Here is a 23452-nt window from a genome sequence, read left to right on the forward strand (position 1 = left end):
GTCTTTTTCTTTCTTTGTTTCTTTCTTTTTTCTGCAGATTTTTTTTTTTTTCAGAGTGCATGGCACCCCCTCCTGGTCGCATATCGGAATTGCACCCAAAAAAAAACCACATTCTGTAAAACAATATGCAACTTTGCATGTGCTGAACAAATAATGTGTAAATGCACGACCCTATATAGTGCAGTACACACGCTGTGAAGCTGTCGTTGTCGGAGCGTGTTAACGATTTGTTTATATACTTCTGGTTTCATATATTGACTCTTATTTAGAACATCGTCCAAAGAGATTACTTACAATAGCTTGGCCAGCCGAGTACCAGTGCTGATAAACACACACGATTAACCCGTTCTGCTTCGTGATTACCACACGAACTAAACCGCAAGCACGGTGCGGGCACACACGTCGGTGCCCTGTATTAGCACCCTCCCCCTGTAAAAGGGGGCGGGGGGGTGACGTGTGTGTGCGGTTCTGAATGGACAGTGCGGGTATCACATGACGCGGTGGGTACGCTGGCTTGTTTTCCAGGCTCCGGTCCGCTTGCCAGCTGGGTGTCCCGGGAGTCGCTGACACACATGGTCCTGCTCCGGCAATTCACGCTGGCCATCAGCGCCGCGGTGGCAGCCCTGGGCTCCCTGCTGTTCATCGGCTGGAACTACTTCTACAGGAGGCGGTTACCGGTGTGCGACTCGGGGTCCCGCCGCCCCGCCGTCAGGAAGATTAGGACGTCGGAGCCGGGGAGCGGGGTGAGTGGCTGAGGCAATGGCTACTTACTATCGACCGAACTGATATGCTAACATATACGGCATTGTACTGTGGACCGTTTGAACTCTCTTTGGAATAGATAGACCGTGTGCGTATTCGTTCATGCAGCAGGAGTACCATGCGAAGAGACCCGAGGCATGTAGAGATCTGAAATAAGAAATTTCTAAAACACCCATTCATTCCACTGCACACACAAGTGTTCATCTGCGCTTGTTAACAGATCTAATGAATTACGTTTTCCTGCTTATTAAAAATGACCCTGATTTCACGATCTAAAAGGCATAACATATGTGAGTTAGTGAAGGGCGTATACCGGAAAATAAAGGACTTTTACAATTCACTGTTAACATTACACGGCCTGACAGCGAAATAATCAAATGAAGTCAATTATTGAACGGTGAAAGTGGGATGGAAATAACGCTCCTAATGCATCGCTATTTCACCCATTCCAGCTTTTACTTCAGGCTTGATTAGCCGCAGTGTAGGGGTGTCTCACTAAACTCATAGTAAAAGCAGGAATGGATCAAACTGCTTTGCAATGGGAGTGTGCAGCATCCAAGGCAGTGCAGTACTGGGACAGGTTTGGATTTTGAAGGGATGTTGGTGCGTGCGGGTCCCTGCAGTGCTTGCTGACGCGTGTGTCTGGCAGGTGTGTCCGGAGAGGCAGGTGCTGGTGCTGGGGCTGGATGGTGCTGGGAAGAGCAGTGTGCTGCGGTGCCTCTCTGGAGCAGGGGTGAGACGAGGCTCTGGACCCACCTGGGGCTTCAATACGGTCTGTGTCAACAACCCGGGCTGCCAGCTGCACTTCCTGGAGAGTGAGTGAGCTTCCAGGGAGAGGGGAATATTATATGGGTCAGAATATATGATCACACATTATGTCTGGAGATGGATTTGGGCAGTAATGCATGAGTGGTGCCTATGCACAGACACACAGCTGGATGTGTGCTAGTAATGTCTGCTTGACTGTCTGAGAGCTGAGCTCACTGCTCCTCCCATTACAGGTAAATGCATTTTCATTACTGTACTGTCAAGACAGACTTCTGATTCCCACAGCCCAGTTAGTAACAGTGTGAGTGCTGATTCCTGTATGCAGGGTTCATGCAGTGTGTGTGTGTGTGTGAGTGCTGATTCCTGTATGCAGGGTTCATGCAGTGTGTGTGTGAGTGCTGATTCCTGTTTGCAGGGTTCATGCAGTGTGTGTGTGAGTGCTGATTCCTGTTTGCAGGGTTCATGCAGTGTGTCTGTGTGAGTGCTGATTCCTGTTTGCAGGGTTCATGCAGTGTGTGTGTGAGTGCTGATTCCTGTATGCAGGGTTCATGCAGTGTGTGTGTGAGTGCTGATTCCTGTATGCAGGGTTCATGCAGTGTGTGTGTGAGTGCTGATTCCTGTTTGCAGGGTTCATGCAGTGTGTCTGTGTGAGTGCTGATTCCTGTTTGCAGGGTTCATGCAGTGTGTGTGTGAGTGCTGATTCCTGTTTGCAGGGTTCATGCAGTGTGTGTGTGAGTGCTGATTCCTGTTTGCAGGGTTCATGCAGTGTGTCTGTGTGAGTGCTGATTCCTGTATGCAGGGTTCATGCAGTGTGTGTGTGTGTGTGAGTGCTGATTCCTGTTTGCAGGGTTCATGCAGTGTGTCTGTGTGAGTGCTGATTCCTGTTTGCAGGGTTCATGCAGTGTGTCTGTGTGAGTGCTGATTCCTGTATGCAGGGTTCATGCAGTGTGTGTGTGTGAGTGCTGATTCCTGTTTGCAGGGTTCATGCAGTGTGTGTGTGTGAGTGCTGATTCCTGTTTGCAGGGTTCATGCAGTGTGTGTGTGAGTGCTGATTCCTGTTTGCAGGGTTCATGCAGTGTGTCTGTGTGAGTGCTGATTCCTGTTTGCAGGGTTCATGCAGTGTGTGTGTGAGTGCTGATTCCTGTATGCAGGGTTCATGCAGTGTGTGTGTGTGAGTGCTGATTCCTGTTTGCAGGGTTCATGCAGTGTGTGTGTGTGAGTGCTGATTCCTGTTTGCAGGGTTCATGCAGTGTGTGTGTGTGAGTGCTGATTCCTGTATGCAGGGTTCATGCAGTGTGTGTGTGTGAGTGCTGATTCCTGTTTGCAGGGTTCATGCAGTGTGTGTGTGTGAGTGCTGATTCCTGTTTGCAGGGTTCATGCAGTGTGTGTGTGTGAGTGCTGATTCCTGTTTGCAGGGTTCATGCAGTGTGTGTGTGTGAGTGCTGATTCCTGTTTGCAGGGTTCATGCAGTGTGTGTGTGTGAGTGCTGATTCCTGTTTGCAGGGTTCATGCAGTGTGTGTGTGAGTGCTGATTCCTGTATGCAGGGTTCATGCAGTGTGTGTGTGAGTGCTGATTCCTGTTTGCAGGGTTCATGCAGTGTGTGTGTGAGTGCTGATTCCTGTTTGCAGGGTTCATGCAGTGTGTGTGTGAGTGCTGATTCCTGTTTGCAGGGTTCATGCAGTGTGTGTGTGAGTGCTGATTCCTGTTTGCAGGGTTCATGCAGTGTGTCTGTGTGAGTGCTGATTCCTGTTTGCAGGGTTCATGCAGTGTGTGTGAGTGCTGATTCCTGTTTGCAGGGTTCATGCAGTGTGTGTGTGTGAGTGCTGATTCCTGTTTGCAGGGTTCATGCAGTGTGTGTGAGTGCTGATTCCTGTTTGCAGGGTTCATGCAGGGTTCATGTGTCTGTGTGAGTGCTGATTCCTGTTTGCAGGGTTCATGCAGTGTGTGTGAGTGCTGATTCCTGTTTGCAGGGTTCATGCAGTGTGTGTGTGAGTGCTGATTCCTGTTTGCAGGGTTCATGCAGTGTGTGTGCTTGCTTGTTTGGCAGTTGGCGGTAGTGTGAACCTGCGCACATACTGGACGCAGTACCTGCAGAGCGCGCACGTACTGGTCTACGTGGTGGACTCTGCTGATAGAGAGCGCCTCCCTCTGGCCAAGGCAGAACTGCACCGACTCATGGCAGCGGACTCAAAGCTTCCCTTGGTAGTGCTGGGGAACAAGCAGGTGAGGCTTTATTCTCTTCAAGCGTGATGACATCTATAAAAAATATTAGATTTATTTAAAAAAATGAGTTATTTAAAATAGATTTAACAACATAACTGAGCTCAAGGAAATATATATTGACTGTAATAAATCTAGAACACTGTAGTGTTCAGTGCAGTACAAACGGACATTCACTCAGACAGCTGCCCTCTAGTGGGATCACAGGCCACTCTGACCTTAAGACTGATTCCTGTGTGTTTATATATTATTTGGTGAAATCAGCGTGATTAAACAGTACAGCTCATTGTAATGTGACATCTGATACAAAAACCAGTCCCTCATTGAAAACAGTATTGGGAGCAAACTCTTTTTGATAGCTCAGTTGTGGATCCTGTTACTATCCCTCCCCAGGATAGACATGCAGCCCTCCGTGTCCCTGAGCTCCAGGAAGCTCTGTCCCTGGACGCTGTGGGGGACGAGAGGAAGTGCTTCCTGCTGGCTGTGCAGCTGGATTGGGACGGTGTGGAGCTTCCTCACACCCTGAGGGAGCTGCAGGAGCTGCTGCTGCAGCTGGTCTCCCCACGCTGAGGTCGGGGGCAGGGGAAGAATGGCTTTTCAGAGTCGTTCTCCAAATAGTTATTCGACAAATAACTTGAAGCACCAAGTCACTGGCTGTTTTTAAACTTGACTTTCAACGCCACCGATTCGTGCACATTGGGAGGTATGAAACTAGTGTTAAATTGTACTTTTAATTCATTTCACTTTTTTTCCCCTCAATAACTTCTTTTAAAGTTCAGAGCACAACTCGTATGTGCAATACTTTGTAGATCCAGCAGCGGGGGCTAGAGTGAATCAAGGAGACTTGAGCTGAGCTCCTCCTAACAAAGGAATCTGTGTTTCAGAACAGCCACACTTGCACAAAGCAGCCTGTGTTTAAGCTGAAGAAACACATTCAAAATGTTAATTAAGGATTGCAAGGTTTTTTTTTTTTAATTCCCCAGGATTTTGCACATTTCAGAGTATGTAATTATTTTAGACACTTATGTTTAAACAGTTGTTTTAGACACTCACAGGGACCCCATGGTGAATGTGTGAAATGTGTTTTTAATGTGTTATTCAAACTCGTGTCCATTGCTAGATCCGTTAATATGCCATTCAGCTGCCCTAATGTTCTTGGAACGCAGTCCTTGCTTCAATTGTGGGAAGTCGATCAGCATTACATTATCATGTCTTGTAAGACACATGGGCTGCCCACTTACCTGATTAAATACAACTAGAAACTTTAACTGAGCAGAAATCTACCATCATGAAAAATCTGCAAAATCTAAGATACTGCTCTGAATTAACAAAGCGACTGGGACAGTGAACTGCATATCATTACTGAACTAGATATGCACCAAATGCCTAGATTCCTCTCAGCAGTTATTTTACTTCTCAACTTTGAATACGTTGTATCAGTCTGTCTCAGTTGTTCCACAGAACATTCCTTTTTTCCAGTCCCTGTCCGAAGCCTTCCGCATCGGTAGCTAATTCGTGTGTTGGTTGTTTCTGTCTGCTATGTATACTGTATACACTCCTTATTACTAACAAAGACCAAATGTTTAAAATCTTATTTTTTCTTACGCCATGTTGCCTTAGCATTGAACTAACGATCTGGGGCCTCATAATAGTTGCTGCCAGGGCCATTGCTGTACTTTCTAATGGCCAACAAACACGCCAGTCTTTGTGATTGAATTGATTGAATCCAGGACACAGGCTGTGCTTTTTTTTTTTTTTTTTAAATACAAATGCTCTGTATTTTTTTTTTTGAGTATTTGTTTGGAGGGCGTGTTTACGTGAATCACTGTATTTCAATCAGAATGCACTTTTCAAACTGTGTTATTAATGATTTTAAAAACTCTATCCTGCATTGCCATGTTCCAGTAAACCACGGCTTTGTTCAGATTGTTATTTTTATTGCCACTATTCTATTTGTTTGTTTAAAATTCACAACAGGAAACCTCTACCTCAGACTTGGTGATGTACTACTGATAAAAAGAAGTTTACGCTGCTGTATGATTAACAGAAATTAAAATGAATTATTGAACACAGCGTGTGTTTATTACTGGGTATTGAAGCTGTGTATCAACAGTGACAGGAAGCACCATCTAGAATGGACAGGGCAGGTTCAGTCGAAGGACTCCTACCCATGCTGCTGTGGACTGTTAGCAGAAACAATACATTGATTTGGGGGGTTGGTGGGGCTTTTGCTTCTTGGTTCCACGGCGAGTATCCAAAAAGGAACCCCTCTATGAGATGACCTTCTGAACACAGCAGAGAAGCACTCTGTAAAGCACAGTGGTTTCTTTCGATTTGGCAGCGATAGATTTTCGGTCACACTTGTTTATACAGCCAAGCTGTGTTACACAGACATGGTAAACTGTGCATCAATCCATTAAATTTTCTTCAGTATCCCCGCACCTCAAAGGAGACGAATACCAGAAATGTAAACACCCTTAAAACGACACAGTTTATTGAGAGCTAAGGAAAGTAGATTGATTCGACACCTTTGTCTACAACAGGCATCAAGTATTGCAGGGGGAATAGGACAGGCTAGGACAGTTCCATTTTCTGTTGTTTCAGGGACTGCATGAATGCCTCGTACTCCTGGGGGTGGTAGCGTCTGTACAGCTCCACTTTCCTCCGGATCTGTTTGGGTGTGTCCTGGTAGTAATTCTTCTCGTCCTTTGCCATTTCCTTCAAATCACAGAGAGACAGAGAGATGCATTAGCACATCAGGGTGCAATAAAATAGACTGAAGACACCGAGCAAAACTTGTAATCAAAATGTTTGTCATTGAAGTCTCTTGCAGTAATTCTACAATAAAAAGAAATTCATAATACATTAAAAGACTATAGCTCCAGCACTGTGCAGTTTACTTACGAGGGGCATAACAATTCACTGTGCATCGATGATTCGTGATACTTTCTTTACATGGTATTCATAACATAATACAGTTATCGTTTGTATTGTGAGCCAAGACTGCAAGCACAGCACGGCTCACTGGAATTCTCCAAACGTTTCTTGAATGAAGAGTAAGTGTGTTTTATAGTTGGTATGAATACAGCTCCCGATCTCATTTATTTTTTGTCTCTTAAAACAGTCCAGCACTAAATGACCATTTGAAAGGAGCGTGCTAATAGGGTGGTCAGCCTCGTACCTTGTAATTGTCTCTGTGATGCTTGATCATGTACTGCACATACTCAATCATGTCTCTGGAGATAGAGTGTGTCTTCTTCTCTGGGAGACTGGCCTCCGCGACCAGGGCTGTGGAACAGAAAGAACCAGGAGGAAAGGGCATGAACGCTTCATATGAGGCTGTGTGAATCGAAGAGCAGCACTAAGCATTGCCTAGTGTTCGCTCGTCGTGAGTGCTGGCTGAACGCACTAGCAGACTCGCTGCATTGTTGTGCAGTCGTCCCCCGCGCGGTTGTGTGAGACTGACAGGGCGTGCACACACGACAGCCTTCACGTCGCACCACACAAACCCACGTAGCTTTTGCCGCACACACAGAAGTGCCGGCCACGGTGCACACACACGACGGACGGGCGCGCCAACACTACGAGACTTCCCACGACTTCGCACACGCTAGTCCCAAGGGGTGGCGCGCGTGACGCGACAGACCTCGGGCTGTTGTGCACATCGACAAACTTTCCCACTGCTGTGACAACACATAGCCTGCGACGCGGCGTGTTGTGTTCTGGTCTGCAGCACTAAATGACCATTTGAAAGGAGCGTGCTAATAGGGTGGTCAGCCTCGTACCTTGTAATTGTCTCTGTGATGCTTGATCATGTACTGCACATACTCAATCATGTCTCTGGAGATAGAGTGTGTCTTCTTCTCTGGGAGACTGGCCTCCGCGACCAGGGCTGTGGAACAGAAAGAACCAGGAGGAAAGGGCATGAACGCTTCATATGAGGCTGTGTGAATCGAAGAGCAGCACTAAGCATTGCAGATACCTTGCACAACACACGACAGACTTCCCACGGCGCGCACAACACACGACAGACTTCCCACGGCGCGCACAACACACGACAGACTTCCCACAGCGCGCACAACACACAGACTTCCCACGGCGCGCACAACACACGCACAACACACAGACTTCCCACGGCGCGCACAACACACGACAGACTTCCCACGGCGCGCACAACACACGACAGACTTCCCACAGCGCGCACAACACACTACAGACTTCCCACGGCGCGCACAACACACGACAGACTTCCCACGGCGCGCACAACACACTATAGACTTCCCACGGCGCGCACAACACACTACAGACTTCCCACAGCGCGCACAACACACTATAGACTTCACACAGCGCGCACAACACACTACAGACTTCACACAGCGCGCACAACACACTATAGACTTCACACGGCATTGATATCAATAGACATTCCTGATCTGGACACTGAACAGCGCGCACAACACACGACAGACTTCCCACACGCTTTTTTTAATAATGCAGTTCCTTGTTCTTACAATCCACAACGTAGGGTTTCTTCACCAGTGTTCCACTTGCCTCCGAGGTCTCGATCTCCATTGCTGCCGCCTGCAAACAAAACACACAAGGGTTACAGTATAGCCTGCGCTTCCTGTAGCTCCACAATACATAGTCTAAGAGTCACTGCTGTATAGGGGTGGGGACCAGACTCCTATTGCATAGCAGATTCACCCATTCCAGGTTTCAATATGAGGTTGATTAGCGACAGTGTCAGTAGGTAACAAGCTCAGGTGAGTCATATTACACTCATAGTAAATCCAGGAGTAGATCAAACCGTTATGCATTGGGAGTTTTATCTCCAGTCCTGCTTGTATTGTATACGCACCTTTTTCCTGAGGACGGGGAGCGCCTTGTTTGGGTCAAACGCCAGGCCCATTTCTGCCAGGTTCTGAGCCACCGACTTCTTCTCATTCCATGCATTCCTGAGCTGGGCACTGAACAGAGAACACGACACGCAGCGAGACACGGTCATCTCATTGATATCAATAGACATTCCTGATCTGGACACTGAACAGAGAACACGACACGCAGCGAGACACGGTCATCTCATTGATATCAATAGACATTCCTGATCTGGACACTGAACAGAGAACACGACACGCAGCGAGACACGGTCATCTCATTGATATCAATAGACATTCCTGATCTGGACACTGAACAGAGAACACGACACGCAGCGAGACACGGTCATCTCATTGATATCAATAGACATTCCTGATCTGGACACTGAACAGAGAACACGACACGCAGCGAGACACGGTCATCTCATTGATATCAATAGACATTCCTGATCTGGACACTGAACAGAGAACACGACACGCAGCGAGACACGGTCATCTCATTGATATCAATAGACATTCCTGATCTGGACACTGAACAGAGAACACGACACGCAGCGAGACACGGTCATCTCATTGATATCAATAGACATTCCTGATCTGGACACTGAACAGAGAACACGACACGCAGCGAGACACGGTCATCTCATTGATATCAATAGACATTCCTGATCTGGACACTGAACAGAGAACACCACACGCAGCGAGACACGGTCATCTCATTGATATCAATAGACATTCCTGATCTGGACACTGAACAGAGAACACCACACGCAGCGAGACACGGTCATCTCATTGATATCAATAGACATTCCTGATCTGGACACTGAACAGAGAACACGACACGCAGCGAGACACATCATCTCATTGATATCAATAGACATTCCTGATCTGGACACTGAACAGAGAACACGACACGCAGCGAGCTTTTACCGCCTCACGATCATCTCATTGATATCAATAGACATTCCTGATCTGGACACTGAACAGAGAACACGACACGCAGCGAGACACGGTCATCTCATTGATATCAATAGACATTCCTGATCTGGACACTGAACAGATGCTATTATCTATGATATCAATAGACATTATTATTATTATTATTATTATCTGGACACTGAACAGAGAACACGACACGCAGCGAGACGCGGTCATCTCATTGATATCAATAGACATTCCTGATCTGGACACTGAACAGAGAACACGACACGCAGCGAGACGCGGTCATCTCATTGATATCAATTCCTGATCTGGACACTGAACAGAGAACACGACACGCAGCGAGCGGTCATCTATCTCATTGCAAACAGATCTCAAAGCGCCTGATCTGGACACTGCTGGTTTGGCGTCTTCCCTGCTCTCCTCTCCTGTCTCACACGTGTTGTCGCCCAATCGTCTATGCTTGTGTGTGTGAACTTCGACCCTTCCACCTCGTTAATATTAATGAGAAGGCGGGGTAATGCTCTGAGCCATCGCAGAAGCTGTCTGCGCAGTTCTGTGCAGCCGAGCGCTCGACGCATCTTCGGCAGCCTGGCTGCACAGATCTTGCAGCCGAACACGCAGCTGGGTTTACAGATTTGTATGAAGGACCTGTCTTCTAGCTGTCCCCTGTACTGCGGGTCATTTCCACTGAGTGGACGCGAACACGACAGCATCGTCTTAATATCCCGTAACCCTGGCCTTAGCACACAAGGAATCAAGCGCTTGTTCAAACAGCTTCTTCTTAAAATACACCTGATAGTGAGTCAGGTGTCGAGGATCCTGACAATGTATTTGACCAGATCCAACCTATTAATACATTTTAAACCTGGTTCGTACGCGCCATTGCAGAATTAGCAATACACATGCGCGCAGAGTCGATATAACCGTGGTGTTTATCGTATTCAATTAGTTTTATATCTGATCAAACAAACAAAAGGGTTTTTGTGGAGAAAAGCCAACTTCCCAACCTTTCACTGTGGTTAACATACTTTTGTCAAGGGAACCTGTTTTTAAAACAAGCAGTCGAGGTACTTCAAGGTTTTTGATCTCAAAGCAAAGTAAAGCAAAGCAAAGCAAGGGATCTCAAAGCAAAGCAGTGGATCTCAAAGCAAAGCAAGGGATCTCAAAGCAAAGCAAAGCAGGGGATCTCAAAGCAAAGCAAGGGATCTCAAAGCAAAGCAATGGGTCTCAAAGCAAAGCAAGGGATCTCAAAGCAAAGCAAGGGATCTCAAAGCAAAGCAAGGGATCTCAAAGCAAAGCAAAGCAAGGGATCTCAAAGCAAAACAATGGATCTCAAAGCAAAGTAAAGCAAAGCAAGGGATCTCAAAGCAAAGCAAATCAAGGGATCTCAAAGCAAAGCGAATTATCTCCAAGCAAAGCAAAGCAAGGGATCTCAAAGCAAAGCAAGGGATCTCAAAGCAAAGCAATGGGTCTCAAAGTAAAGCAAAGCAAGGGATCTCAAAGCAAAGCAAGGGATTGCAAAGCAAAACAATGGATCTCAAAGCAAAGCAAGGGATCTCAAAGCAAAGCAAAGCAAGGGATCTCAAAGCAAAACAATGGATCTCAAAGCAAAGTAAAGCAAAGCAAGGGATCTCAAAGCAAAGCAAATCAAGGGATCTCAAAGCAAAGCGAATTATCTCCAAGCAAAGCAAAGCAAGGGATCTCAAAGCAAAGCAAGGGATCTCAAAGCAAAGCAATGGATCTCAAAGCAAAGCAAAGCAAGGGATCTCAAAGCAAAGCAAGGGATTGCAAAGCAAAACAATGGATCTCAAAGCAAAGCAAGGGGATCTCAAAGCAAAGCAAAGCAAGGGATCTCAAAGCAAAACAATGGATCTCAAAGCAAAGTAAAGCAAAGCAAGGGATCTCAAAGCAAAGCAAATCAAGGGATCTCAAAGCAAAGCGAATTATCTCCAAGCAAAGCAAAGCAAGGGATCTCAAAGCAAAGCAAGGGATCTCAAAGCAAAACAATGGATCTCAAAGCAAAGTAAAGCAAAGCAAGGGATCTCAAAGCAAAGCGAATTATCTCAAAGCAAAGCAAAGCAAGGGATCTCAAAGCAACGCAAGGGATTGCAAAGCAAAGTAAAGCAAAGCAAGGGATCTCAAAGCAAAGCGAATTATCTCAAAGCAAAGCAAAGCAAGGGATCTCAAAGCAAAGCAAGGGATCTCAAAGCAAAGCAAGGGATTGCAAAGCAAATCAAGGGATCTCAAAGCAAAGCAAATTATCTCAAAGCAAAGCAAGGGATCTCAAAGCAAAGCAAGGGATCTCAAAGCCAGGTAGACAGAGTTAGAAAAAATAATAAAAACAAAACATTGTTGCAAAATAATATTCAAGTGTATCTGCTTTGTTGTGATGCTGTTACAGTATATCATCTCCTGATGGGACATGAAACGCGTTTACATATAGGGACCCCCCCCCCCCCGTTTTCATATCATAAGACTTGAGTATTTTCCCTTTAAATTTCCTTGTGTACCCCTCTCCCTCCCCTCCCTTCCCTTCCTTCCCTTTTTACAGTCATCGCTGTCAGTGTTTACCAGCATTTCCGAAGACAACGCGCAGCAACAGCAGCCGCTCCGCTCACTGATCCCGAGTCGAGGGCGAGGCGGACTCTGTTAAAACCCCACCGAAGAGTAAGTGCCCTCTCGATCCGATGTTTAACCGAGAAGCGTTTGAGTGGGGGACTCGGCGCAGGGAGACAATCATTGGAATGTGCATCATGGCGAGGGGAGTGAGCGGTGTTATCATTTCTAGTCTGGTGTGTTGGGAAGAACAACAGGGCAGATACGTTGTGTGTGTTGGTGCTGCAGAGCAGGTATCCGAAAACACGTACAGCTAGAGATAAACTGTGCATTTATAACAGAACGCGTTTATTTTCAAAGACGTGTGACTAACAGAAACGAAAAAGCTGCTGATGATCTCGCTGGAAAATATGGTTTACTAGGGAGGAAGGGCTGATATTACATTCAGATTGATATATTGATATATTTGTTTCAAATAGAAATACAGTGAATGTTCACATTCAAGTGTTTTTTTTTATAGATGTATGTTTTTTATTTTGTGTATCTTCTAAACACCTTATCGTGGAAGCTGCTCGTAATACTAGTGTAACAATGTGTCCTCATTGAGAACCGCAAGGACAGGTGTGTCACGGCGCTGCTGGTAACAGATCATTATGGATGGCAGCCTGGAAAGATGGAGGCTGTGTGCCGCGGGGGAGACAGCATGGACTCGCGCTGGGGCAGGGAGGGAGTCTCATTATTTCCTATCCCAGGTGTGTTTTATCTCGGCGACTCCGAGTCGAGAAGCGCCATGGCGATTGTCAACGGGAAACGTTATTAATATTAATAATTATAAGCTAAAGCACTAGCCATCACTGTCAAACAACGCCTGAAGCCGGTGCGAGGGGAATGTGATATGGTGATAAGCGCATTCACAGAGAGACAGGACGCAGGGGTGAGATAGAGAGGAGAGGATTCGAGGTGACGGGACTGCGTTACACAAGTATCCTGCTGCTTTACATCCCTGTTTGTGTGCCCTTGTTTATCAGCAGCAGATCTCAACGACCGCCTCGTTTGTTTACATCGCCTAATGTTTTGTTATTTTTTTCTTCTTATTTTGATTGTTATTTGAATGTAATAAAATTATTTATTAATAATAATAATAATAATAATAATAATAATAATACACAGTCTAGTGTGCTGTACACATTGAGCTCTGACACTGCAGTCCTGCTTTTAGATTTCACAATAGAGGACAGATCATGCCATGACCACCTGAAAGTGTTTCCTGCAAAGCTGCACAGAGCTGGGCTGCGTGGTTCTGATAGGGAGAGCCTACACAAGGGGGAGGAATGCTTTACCAGACCTCTCTGTGCTCTACCAGACCTCCCTGTGCTTTACCAGATCTCTCTGTGCTTTGCCATACCTCCCAATGCTTTACCAAACCTCCTTGTGCTTTACAGTGCTTGCAACATGCTGTATTACACTTTGCTGTGCTTCTACTACAGGAAATGGTTTCTGAGGGTTAGCTTACTAAAATATGATGTCATAGGTTGTGTGCAGTAATGTTACAGGACATTCTCCCACCCGCCCCCCCCCCCCCCCACCCCCCCCCCCCCCCCCTCCCCCCCCCCCCCCCCCCCCCCCCCCCCCCCCCCCCCCCCCCCCAGAATAGTTTGAGAGGAGCTGCACAGCGGAGTGGGTTTGAATACATTGCATGCTTTAGATGTTTCTATGAGTGAGTGCACTGGACTGGTCATTGCTACTCCCACTCAGGCCAAATCCCTTGTTATTACTAGGCAGCATCCAGCCACAGCACTGCCATATCTGAGGGGATGATCCACAGTGCTGCTGTGTCTGAGGGGATGATCCACAGTGCTGCTGTGTCTGAGGGGATGATCCACAGTGCTGCTATATCTGAGGGGATGATCCACAGTGCTGCTGTGTCTGAGGGGATGATCCACAGTGCTGCTATATCTGAGGGGATGATCCACAGTGCTGCTATATCTGAGGGGATGATCCACAGTGCTGCTGTATCTGAGGGGATGATCTACAGTGCTGCTGTGTCTGAGGGGATGATCCACAGTGCTGCTGTGTCTGAGGGGATGATCCACAGCACTGTTGTATCTGAGGGGATGATCCACAGTGCTGCTGTATCTGAGGGGATGATCCACAGTGCTGCTGCGAGGGGATGATCCACAGTGCTGCTGTGTCTGAGGGGATGATCCACAGTGCTGCTGTGTCTGAGGGGATGATCCACAGCACTGTTGTATCTGAGGGGATGATCCACAGTGTCTGCTGTGTCTGAGGGGATGATCCACAGTGCTGCTGTGTCTGAGGGGATGATCCACAGTGCTGATGTGTCTGAGGGGATGATTCACAGTGCTGCTGCGAGGGGATGATCCACAGTGCTGCTGTGTCTGAGGGGATGATACACAGTGCTGCTGTGTCTGAGGGGATGATCCACAGTGCTGCTGTGTCTGAGGGGATGATCCACAGTGCTGCTGTGTCTGAGGGGATGATCCACAGCGCTGCTGTATCTGAGGGGATGATCCACAGTGCTGCTGTATCTGAGGGGATGATCCACAGTGCTGCTGTGTCTGAGGGGATGATCCACAGTGCTGCTGTGTCTGAGGGGATGATCCACAGTGCTGCTGTGTCTGAGGGGATGATCCACAGTGCTGCTGTGTCTGAGGGGATGATCCACAGCGCTGCTGTATCTGAGGGGATGATCCACAGCGCTGCTGTATCTGAGGGGATGATCCACACCGCTGCTGTATCTGAGGGGATGATCCACAGTGCTGCTGTATCTGAGGGGATGATCCACAGCGCTGCTGTATCTGAGGGGATGATCCACAGTGCTGCTGTATCTGAGGGGATGATCCACAGCGCTGTTGTGTCTGAGGGGATGATCCACAGTGCTGCTGTATCTGAGGGGATGATCCACAGTGCTGCTGTGTCTGAGGGGATGATCCACAGTGCTGCTGTATCTGAGGGGATGATCCACAGTGGTGCTGTGTCTGAGGGGATGATCCACAGTGCTGCTGTGTCTGAAGGGATGATCCACAGTGCTGCTGTGTCTGAGGGGATGATCCACAGCGCTGCTGTATCTGAGGGGATGATCCACAGCGCTGCTGTATCTGAGGGGATGATCCACAGTGCTGCTGTATCTGAGGGGATGATCCACAGTGGTGCTGTGTCTGAGGGGATGATCCACAGCATGCACTGCTGTGTCTGAGGGGATGATCCACAGCGCTGTTGTATCTGAGGGGATAATCCACAGTGCTGCTGTGTCTGAGGGGATGATCCACGGCACTGCTGTATCTGAGGGGATCCACAGCGAGTGTGAAAGCTTTGGTTATTGTACTTGCTATCCCAGATTTCTGTATACCTTTCTGTAATAAGATCTTTTGATCTGTTTTGTATGTGTAATTGACTCGTTGAGAGTGTACTTCCTCCTGCACTTCTTTGCATGGCAGGCCCCGCTAAGAGTGAGTGAGAAGTATACTCTCTGCTTGACTGGAGGAAGCAGCAGAGCACTTCTACCCATACGTGCATGCAGTGGTGGAGTGGTGGGATCAGCTGGATGGCAGTGGCAGATCTTGCTCTGTTTGTTTGCATGATGATATTCTCACAGGGTTTCTAAGAGGCGGTCCGGGGAAACGTCCTGGGAAATTTTTCTAGGGATACTCTCTGCTCCCTGCCCCAGCTCTTCCCTATTTCCTGTATTGATGCTCTCTGCTCCCTGCTCTTCTCTATTCCTTGTATTGATGCTCTGCTCCCTGCCCCTGCTCTTCCATATTCCCTGTATTGATGCTGTCTGCCCCTGCTCTTCCCTGTTCCCTGTATTGATGCTCCCTGCTCCCTGCTCCACCTCTTCCCTATTCCCAGTATTGATGCTCCCTGCTCCCTGCCCCAGCTCTTCCCTATTCCCTGTATTGATGCGCCCTGCCCCTGCTCTTCCCTATTCCCTGTATTGATGCTCCCTGCTCTTGCTCTTCCCTATTCCCTGTATTGATGCTCTCTGCCCCCGCTCTACCCTATTTCCTGTATTGATGCTCCCTGCTCCCTGCCCCTGCTCTTCCCTATTCCCTGTATTGATGCTCTCTGCCCCTGCTCTTCCCTATTCCCTGTATTGATCCTCTCTGCCCCAGCTCTTCCTTGTTCCATGTATTGATGCTCCCTGCTCCCTGCCCCTGCTCTTCCCTATTCCCTGTATTGATGCTCTCTGCCCCAGCTCTTCCCTGTTCCCTGTATTGATGCTCCCTGCTCCCTGCCCCTGCTCTTCCCTATTCCCTGTATTGATGCGCCCTGCCCCTGCTCTTCCCTATTCCCTGTATTGATGCGCCCTGCCCCTGCTCTTCCCTATTCCCTGTATTGATGCGCCCTGCCCCTGCTCTTCCCTATTCCCTGTATTGATGCGCCCTGCCCCTGCTCTTCCCTATTCCCTGTATTGATGCGCCCTGCCCCTGCTCTTCCCTATTCCCTGTATTGATGCTCTCTGTTCCAGGGCTGTGGGTCTCTGGAGTGAGGGATGGCGGACGAGGAGAGCGCTCCACAGGGGGAGGCCCCGGACCACACCCCCCCCTACATTATCTTCCTCCTGGTCCTGTTTTTCTTCCTCACCGGCCTGCTGGGCTTCCTCATCTGCCATGTCCTGAAGAAGAAGGGGTACCGCTGCCGGACAGGGGAGCCTGAGGAGGAGGAGAGTGAGGGCAAGCTGACCCGGGAGGACACCGAGGGTGGGTACAGACATTCAAACAATACCGAACAATTCGAAAAACTACAATGAGCAATGAAATATCACTATACTGATACACAGTAATGCTATAGGGCTGTCTTCCTATGTCCTGATTCACTGATACACAGTAATGCTATAGGGCTGTCTTCCTATGTCCTGATTCACTGGTACACAGTAATGCTATAGGGCTGTCTTCCTATGTCTTGATTCACTGATACACAGTAATGCTATAGGGCTGTCTTCCTATGTCCTGATTCACTGATACACAGTGTTGCTATAGGGCTGTCTTCCTATGTCCTGATTCACTGATACACAGTAATGCTATAGGGCTGTCTTCCTATGTCCTGATTCACTGATACACAGTAATGCTATAGGGCTCTTCCTATGTCCTGATTCACTGATACACAGTAATACTATAGGGCTTTTCTTGTCCTGATTCACTGATACACAGTAATGCTATAGGGCTCTTCATGTCCTGATTCACTGATACACAGTAATGCTATAGGGCTGTCTTCCTATGTCCTGATTCACTGATACACAGTAATGCTATAGGGCTGTCTTCCTATGTCCTGATTCACTGATACACAGTAATGCTATAGGGCTGTCTTCCTATGTCCTGATTCCAGATTGTGTTCCAGATGATCAGGCAGAGGACCAGGACACAGTGGAGCAGATAGTGAAGTGCATCATTGAGAATGAAGGTAGGAGCCCAGCCTTCATCACACCAATCCAACCTCATGGAAATGCAAGTCAGGGTGCTGAAGTGCAGCATTAGTCCTGTTGTGTTTCTCTCCCCAGCGAATGCAGAAGCCCTGAAGGAGATGCTGGTGAACCAGGAGCCAGCGGAGCGGACAGACCCGCGGTGAGGACTGTAACTTTACTTATGTGTGTCTGTCTGTCTGTCCGTCTGTCTTTCAATATATCAGTGTGTTCAGCAGGGAGGGAGAGGGGCTGCAGACCAGTGTATTCAGCAGGGAGGGGGGGGGGGGGGGGGGGTTGCAGGGATCCATAACCATGGCTGCTGATCCTCGGATTAGAGCCCCAGCCTGGCCCCAAGCTGCAGACAGGTATCGATGTGCTGTCATTCATTAAAGTATCTGATTGAAATCTGTCCGAGTCTTCAGTCAGGTTCAGAGTTGCCCGGGTGTGCTAGAGCGAAGCTGTTTATCTATAGATCGATTTGATTGAAGGCTGCTGCATTAGATTTTGTTGAAGTGTCCTCAGAAACACAGATGCTGTAACCGCGGTGCATGCTTCCTGTGTATCCGTGAGCAAGCTGCTGGAGCATGACAGCATTCTGGCAAGCTTCCAGGAGGATTAAGGGATTATCTACAAATTTACCAAATTTAAGAAAACAATAAATGAATACAAACTTTGCAAAGAATATTTCCTGTGACTTCATTTAGCACCCTCTGTCTCCTGCCTTCCCAGAGCTAGCCCTGCAGCGAGCCCTCCTCCCTTCCTCCAGTCTCTCCAGCTCTTCCCTCACCGGCTCTGTCACAGAGAGAGGGAATAGCCCTACAGCCAGCCCTCCTCCCTTCCTCCAGTCTCTCCAGCTCTTCCCTCACCGGCTCTGTCACAGAGAGAGGGAATAGCCCTACAACCTGCCCTCCTCCCTTCCTCCAGTCTCTCCAGTTTTTCCCTCACTGGCTCTGTCACAGAGAGAGGGAATTGCCGCGGGGGAAGCAGCTGGGATTTGGGTTTAGCATTGCCAGGGCAGGGATTCAGTAGATTTTCCCATGCCACTTTGCTCTCTACCCACTCAATGGAGATGAGATGAAGAGAGGAGGTGCTGTCTGCACAGGTGCAGATACAGAATGCACTTCCTGCACTGTGAACCATGTGACCAGGTCTAAACCTCTGTCTCTGTGTGTCTCTGTGTGTCTCTCTCACTCTCTGTCTGTCTCTCCCTCTATCTCGCTCTGGCTCTCTCTCTCACTCTGTCTGTCTCTATCTCTCTCTCTCTCTCTCTCTCTCTCTCTCTCTCTCTCTCTCTCTCTCTCTCTCTCTCTCTCTCTCTCTCTCTCTGTCTCTCTCTCTCTCTCTCTCTCTCTCTCTCTCTCTCTCTCTCTCAACGCTGTCCACTCTCTCCCTCTCACTCTGTCTGTCTGTCTCTCTCTCTCTCTCTCTCTCTCTCTCTCTCTCTCTCCTCCCAGGTTTTCTCGACAGGACAGCGCTGGCAGCTTGCCGCCCCATCACCACACGGTGCACTCCGGCAGCGAGCGCACAGCCTGCCACCACTGCAACCAGAGCCGGGCCAAGAGAGCGCGGGGGCGAGCGAGGGCTCCCCGGAGCAAGACCCGCCTGAGAGAGACCACCGTCTTCTCAGTGGGGAGGTAACAGCACTGGGGGTTACTGCTAAGAGAGAAATGACATCATAACAAATTAGCTGTACTGTGTATCTCATTTAACTATATATTAGAGATTGTAGTCTGTACTGTACATATTATAAACTAGAAAAAACAAATCCTTGAGTAAGCGATCTGGAGTCCAGTGATCCTAACAGCAATGTCTCCTCCCCCTCCCCTCCCCTCCCCATAGGTTCAGGGTGACCCACATTGGTAAAAAGTCTGGAAATCAGGAGAAAACCGGACAATCAGAACAAGCCGAGGGTGACACCCTGCAGAAGGATGGCAAAGTCGGACAATCGGAGACAGAGTCGCATGAGAAGTGCAGCCTTCGAGAAATGTTCAAAGACACGCCCACTGATGACACAAATGGTGCGTTCCAGAGAGGGACTGAGCCAATGGGCGAGGAAGTCAGCTTGGAGATGGGGGGAGGCAATGATGGGGAATCCCATGTGGAGGGGCTAAAGAATGGCACAGTCCAAACCGAGAGCACAGATAAAGGCACATCACAAACAGACAGCACCCATAATGGGACAGCCCAAACCAAGGACACTAATAATGGCACAGCTCAAACCAAGGACACGAATAATGGCACAGCTCAAACCAAGGACACTAATAATGGCACAGTTCTAAAAGACCCCAATAATGGCACAGCTCAAACCAAGTACACTGATAAAGGCACTGCCCAAACAGGGCACATTGGTGGTGATGGTGCAGCACGAAGCAAACGTCTTCATCATGGTACAGTTGTGATTGGTGGAGCAGCCGGCAGGGAGTTCCGTTACAGCAGAGTCCAAACGGAGGACGAAGAGGTGGCACAGACAGAGGATTCGAAAGACGACATGGTTCAGATGGAGGACATTAAAGACTGTAAAGTGAGCCAGGAGGAGGGGGGAGAGGAGCCTCAGCGAGGCCAGTGTGTGGAGAGCAACAACCGCAAGAGGGGCGCCGCCCACGCCCCCCACAAGTGGTGAGGGCCCCAAGGGTTCAGACTGTCTGCAGCTTCCTCTCCCTCCCTGTCCATCACAGGAAGGCAGCCCCAGAACCAGCACCCCCACTTCACGGGAATCCTCCATTCGGAATCTGAAGTTCAGACTTTTCTCAAATGCAGATATTTCATCATGTAGATTTAAGTGACCGTTTCAGACAATCCTGTAGATGCTGCCATGACTCTGAATCTGTGAGGTACCCCAAAAATAAACCCAAAACAAAACGAAACAAACATCCAGTCAAGGGTTGCTGTGACCCCGACTTTTCCAACACACTGCAGCGCTGGTCTCATTACCCCTGTGCCTCCCCTCTGTGATCAACAGACAACCAGGGCATTCCCCAGCCCCCCTGTTAGAAGACCCTGTGAATCAGCTAGCTGTTAACACTGCGCTTGCTGTTTTAATCGATGAGCCGGTCGTGCTGTCTGTCTGGAGTGCAGTGGCTCTGGCCCTCTCATGACAGTGTGCGTATTCATTTCCTGACAGGACCCATATCCATCCCCTGTGCTTTACTGGAGGCTCCCATTCCTTCAGCTGGCCTGGTACTGAATTAATCACAGTGCCAGTGTGTCTGCTGTACCTGCCATGTGGCTGCATTGTTAACTCTCCCTGGTCCATTTGCTTTCAACAATAACAAAATGCAGCAGCTGTGAATCATGCTGTCTGGATTTCAAGGTTTAAGCCAACTTTGGTTCAGCTGAACAATAAAAGCTGAAAACCACGTAGCGCCTGTTCTGTATCTGACACTGCGGATAACAAGCAAACAGCCCTGCACACCTGCGCTGGATTTACTGTTTAGTGAAACAACATTGCCACCTGCTGTGTGTGTTCAGTATTCCACGGGCTGCACCAACACTGCAGAGCTGAGCTGCACGGACAGCCCTCTATCGGTTTCAGCTTAGGAGCTCTGTCAGTCTGGGAGGTCTTCGCTTTCTTACCATGGTCCTTCGCCTGTACCACAGCAGCTGTACAGACCCTCCGCTCCTGGTCTGAGCAAGTGGAAGGTTCAGTCCGGGGTTGAGGTTCATGTAACAGTCTTAGAATCCTGGTCAGTAGGCTAGATGCTGGAGACCAGGCAAGCCTGTGTTGAAGCTGGTGGAAATCTTTACACATTGGCATTCTACTCGCTCAAGGTGTTTTACAACGGGCTGCAGTTTATCTTCAGAGGGATAGAACCCGGGTCCTCCTGCAGTTGGTTCCTTTTCCACCGGATGGCATTGCTGTGCACATGTGCAGTGGGTTATCTGGGAGTAGATAGGATGGACCCCTGCAACAAGGCAGACAGTTTTATAAATTGTTGATGGTTGGTTTCACAGCCCCAGATTAGCAGTAAACTTGAATTGCTATACCTAAGGAACGATCAAGGTTCTCAAGTGCTAATCGGGGTCTGTGGAACCAGGAGTAAATCACTGAGACGGGTCAGTTAGTGTTGAGCTGTCTGCCCTTAATAATGGCTTATAGGGTTCTAGAAAGAGAACAGAGTCGAGCTTGACGGAGAGAGATATAATCAAGCCGGTCCCATTCTGTTCCCCCTCAGCTCTGGCTGTATGGTCAAGTCAAGCCGGTCCCATTCTGTTCCCCCTCAGCTCTGGCTGTATGGTCAAGTCAAGCCGGTCCCATTCTGTTCCCCCTCAGCTCTGGCTGTATGGTCAAGTCAAGCCGGTCCCATTCTGTTCCCCCTCAGCTCTGGCTGTATGGTCAAGTCAAGCCGGTCCCATTCTGTTCCCCCTCAGCTCTGGCTGTATGGTCAAGTCAAGCCGGTCCCATTCTGTTCCCCCTCAGCTCTGGCTGTATGGTCAAGTCAAGCCGGTCCCATTCTGTTCCCCCTCAGCTCTGGCTGTATGGTCAAGTCAAGCCGGTCCCATTCTGTTCCCCCTCAGCTCTGGCTGTATGGTCAAATCAAGCCGGTCCCATTCTGTTCCCCCTCAGCTCTGACGGTATGGTCAAGTCAAGCCGGTCCCATTCTGTTCCCCCTCAGCTCTGGCTGTATGGTCAAGTCAAGCCGGTCCCATTCTGTTCCCCCTCAGCTCTGACGGTATGGTCAAGTCAAGCCAGTCCCATTCTGTTCCCCCTCAGCTCTGACGGTATGGTCAAGTCAAGCCGGTCCCATTGTGTTTGTAGTGGGCAGCAGAGCAATCTGTGTATCGTGGCCTTACAATGAATAAGGATGTTCTTCTTGCATGAATTTCTATTGATCTAAAACTGTGGAAGCATGGGACTAAGATATTGGTTGAAAAATGAAGTCTAATGACAAGTAAGAATGGGTTGGATATACAAATCCTTGAAACCAAAACTGCATCTGAGAACATGGGAATTCCACCTGAGAAGATGCTGGACTGTTCCATTTTAAGTTATACCAGATTTTAAAAGACAAGTAAAAAAGATAAAGCTATGCATTTTAACAGAACTTCACTCTGTTTTGGGTCTTGTGTTTGTATTGAAATAATGTTTTTTTTTTTTTTGTTTTTTTTTAGCCCTCAGATTCACAAACATTCCCACTCTGTACAACTGACAACAGTAGAGTGGTCGAACCTCCCCAGACATGAAGAAACACACACGAGAGTTCTGAAGTTGTCCAGCAGGTGTCACTGAAAAGCAGTACTGACAGAGGCTTGGCTGAGATTGTATTTTTATTGGGTCCATAAGTGAATATTGCAAACACACTGGCACGGCACACGGGGCTCTGCACAGCAAGCTTCATGGAAACCAACTTCCACTGTTCACAGTATCGGGGTACACAGGCATGTCCGCAGCGTAACAATCTGAAATGAGACGGGCCCGTTGACAACACACGGGAAACATCCAACCGAAAAAAACTAATTAAAACTAAAAATAATAATAATAATAATAATAATAAATAATAATAATAATATGATCAAGTTCAGGTAGAGCACTATTTGTAGGTTTGCATTTCAATTGCTTATTTTTTATGCCAACAAAATAAATAAAACCGTGAGACAAGCGTGGAAGCCGCCCCACAGAGCTACACATGCACATCCAGCTGCAAGGGAATGATATGATTGTGCCAGGAGGTCAAACTGCAATGCAAGAATAAAGATGGAACAGAAAATCCAATAAATAAACTGATAATAATAACAACAACAACAATAACAAGTAGAATATTCTTTTAAATATATTAAATGAGACTCTTAAAGAAAAAGAAAATCCTCCACAGAATACTGAGCGGGGAATTCCTCTTCTAGATCTTCTACATCGTCCAGTTCTGTGGTTCCAGGGTTGCAACGATTGTCCAGCGCACACAGGAGATGAGT

At 48.1% G+C, this 23452-nt stretch overlaps 3 protein-coding genes across 4 annotated transcripts; 2 read left to right on the plus strand and 1 right to left on the minus strand.

Annotated features, from left to right (window-relative positions):
• Window positions 1–426: 426 nt before the first annotated feature.
• On the plus strand, window positions 427–6126 carry arl10 (ADP-ribosylation factor-like 10). The gene is made up of 4 exons (XM_041222960.1): window positions 427–743; window positions 1412–1577; window positions 3579–3754; window positions 4145–6126. Exons 1-4 carry the CDS (start codon window positions 573–575, stop codon window positions 4319–4321), a joined length of 690 nt encoding a protein of 229 aa, XP_041078894.1. The 5' UTR covers window positions 427–572; the 3' UTR covers window positions 4322–6126.
• A 102-nt stretch (window positions 6127–6228) lies between these two features.
• Window positions 6229–9322, minus strand: nop16 (NOP16 nucleolar protein homolog (yeast)). The gene is made up of 4 exons (XM_041222961.1): window positions 8610–9322; window positions 8263–8332; window positions 7537–7643; window positions 6229–6469 (listed from the first exon to the last, which is right to left on the minus strand). The coding sequence occupies exons 1-4, from the start codon at window positions 8775–8777 to the stop codon at window positions 6326–6328; spliced, it is 489 nt and encodes a 162-aa protein (XP_041078895.1). The 5' UTR covers window positions 8778–9322; the 3' UTR covers window positions 6229–6325.
• A 2779-nt stretch (window positions 9323–12101) lies between these two features.
• On the plus strand, window positions 12102–22735 carry LOC121296974 (RELT-like protein 2). Of its 2 annotated transcripts, XM_041222958.1 has the most exons (7): window positions 12102–12234; window positions 16613–16844; window positions 17470–17544; window positions 17642–17705; window positions 19000–19179; window positions 19385–19563; window positions 22655–22735. In XM_041222958.1, the coding sequence occupies exons 2-7, from the start codon at window positions 16637–16639 to the stop codon at window positions 22690–22692; spliced, it is 744 nt and encodes a 247-aa protein (XP_041078892.1). In that variant the 5' UTR covers window positions 12102–12234; window positions 16613–16636; the 3' UTR covers window positions 22693–22735. The 2 variants fall into 2 exon arrangements, with proteins under 2 accessions (XP_041078892.1, XP_041078891.1); XM_041222957.1 differs by lacking the exon at window positions 22655–22735 and having other exon boundaries at window positions 12108–12234; window positions 19385–22592.
• The last annotated feature ends 717 nt before the right edge of the window (window positions 22736–23452 follow it).

The sequence above is a fragment of the Polyodon spathula genome, chromosome 22, assembly GCF_017654505.1.
Source record: "Polyodon spathula isolate WHYD16114869_AA chromosome 22, ASM1765450v1, whole genome shotgun sequence".
Classification (NCBI taxonomy): Eukaryota; Metazoa; Chordata; class Actinopteri; order Acipenseriformes; family Polyodontidae; genus Polyodon; species Polyodon spathula.

Excerpts from the sequence above, each read along its gene's own strand:
- arl10 (XM_041222960.1), top strand. The coding sequence starts at position 573 with ATGGTCCTGCTCCGGCAATTCACGCTGGCCATCAGCGCCGCGGTGGCA. Across the intron at positions 1,578-3,578 it reads CCAGCTGCACTTCCTGGAGA|TTGGCGGTAGTGTGAACCTG; the intron begins GTGAGTGAGCTT and ends CTTGTTTGGCAG. Across the intron at positions 3,755-4,144 it reads TAGTGCTGGGGAACAAGCAG|GATAGACATGCAGCCCTCCG; the intron begins GTGAGGCTTTAT and ends ATCCCTCCCCAG.
- nop16 (XM_041222961.1), bottom strand. The coding sequence starts at position 8,777 with ATGTCTATTGATATCAATGAGATGACCGTGTCTCGCTGCGTGTCGTGT. Across the intron at positions 8,333-8,609 it reads TCCCCGTCCTCAGGAAAAAG|GCGGCAGCAATGGAGATCGA; the intron begins GTGCGTATACAA and ends TTTTGTTTGCAG. Across the intron at positions 6,470-7,536 it reads ATCACAGAGACAATTACAAG|GAAATGGCAAAGGACGAGAA; the intron begins GTACGAGGCTGA and ends TGTGATTTGAAG.
- LOC121296974 (XM_041222957.1), top strand. The coding sequence starts at position 16,637 with ATGGCGGACGAGGAGAGCGCTCCACAGGGGGAGGCCCCGGACCACACC. Across the intron at positions 17,545-17,641 it reads GTGCATCATTGAGAATGAAG|CGAATGCAGAAGCCCTGAAG; the intron begins GTAGGAGCCCAG and ends TTCTCTCCCCAG. Across the intron at positions 17,706-18,999 it reads GCGGAGCGGACAGACCCGCG|GTTTTCTCGACAGGACAGCG; the intron begins GTGAGGACTGTA and ends CTCTCCTCCCAG.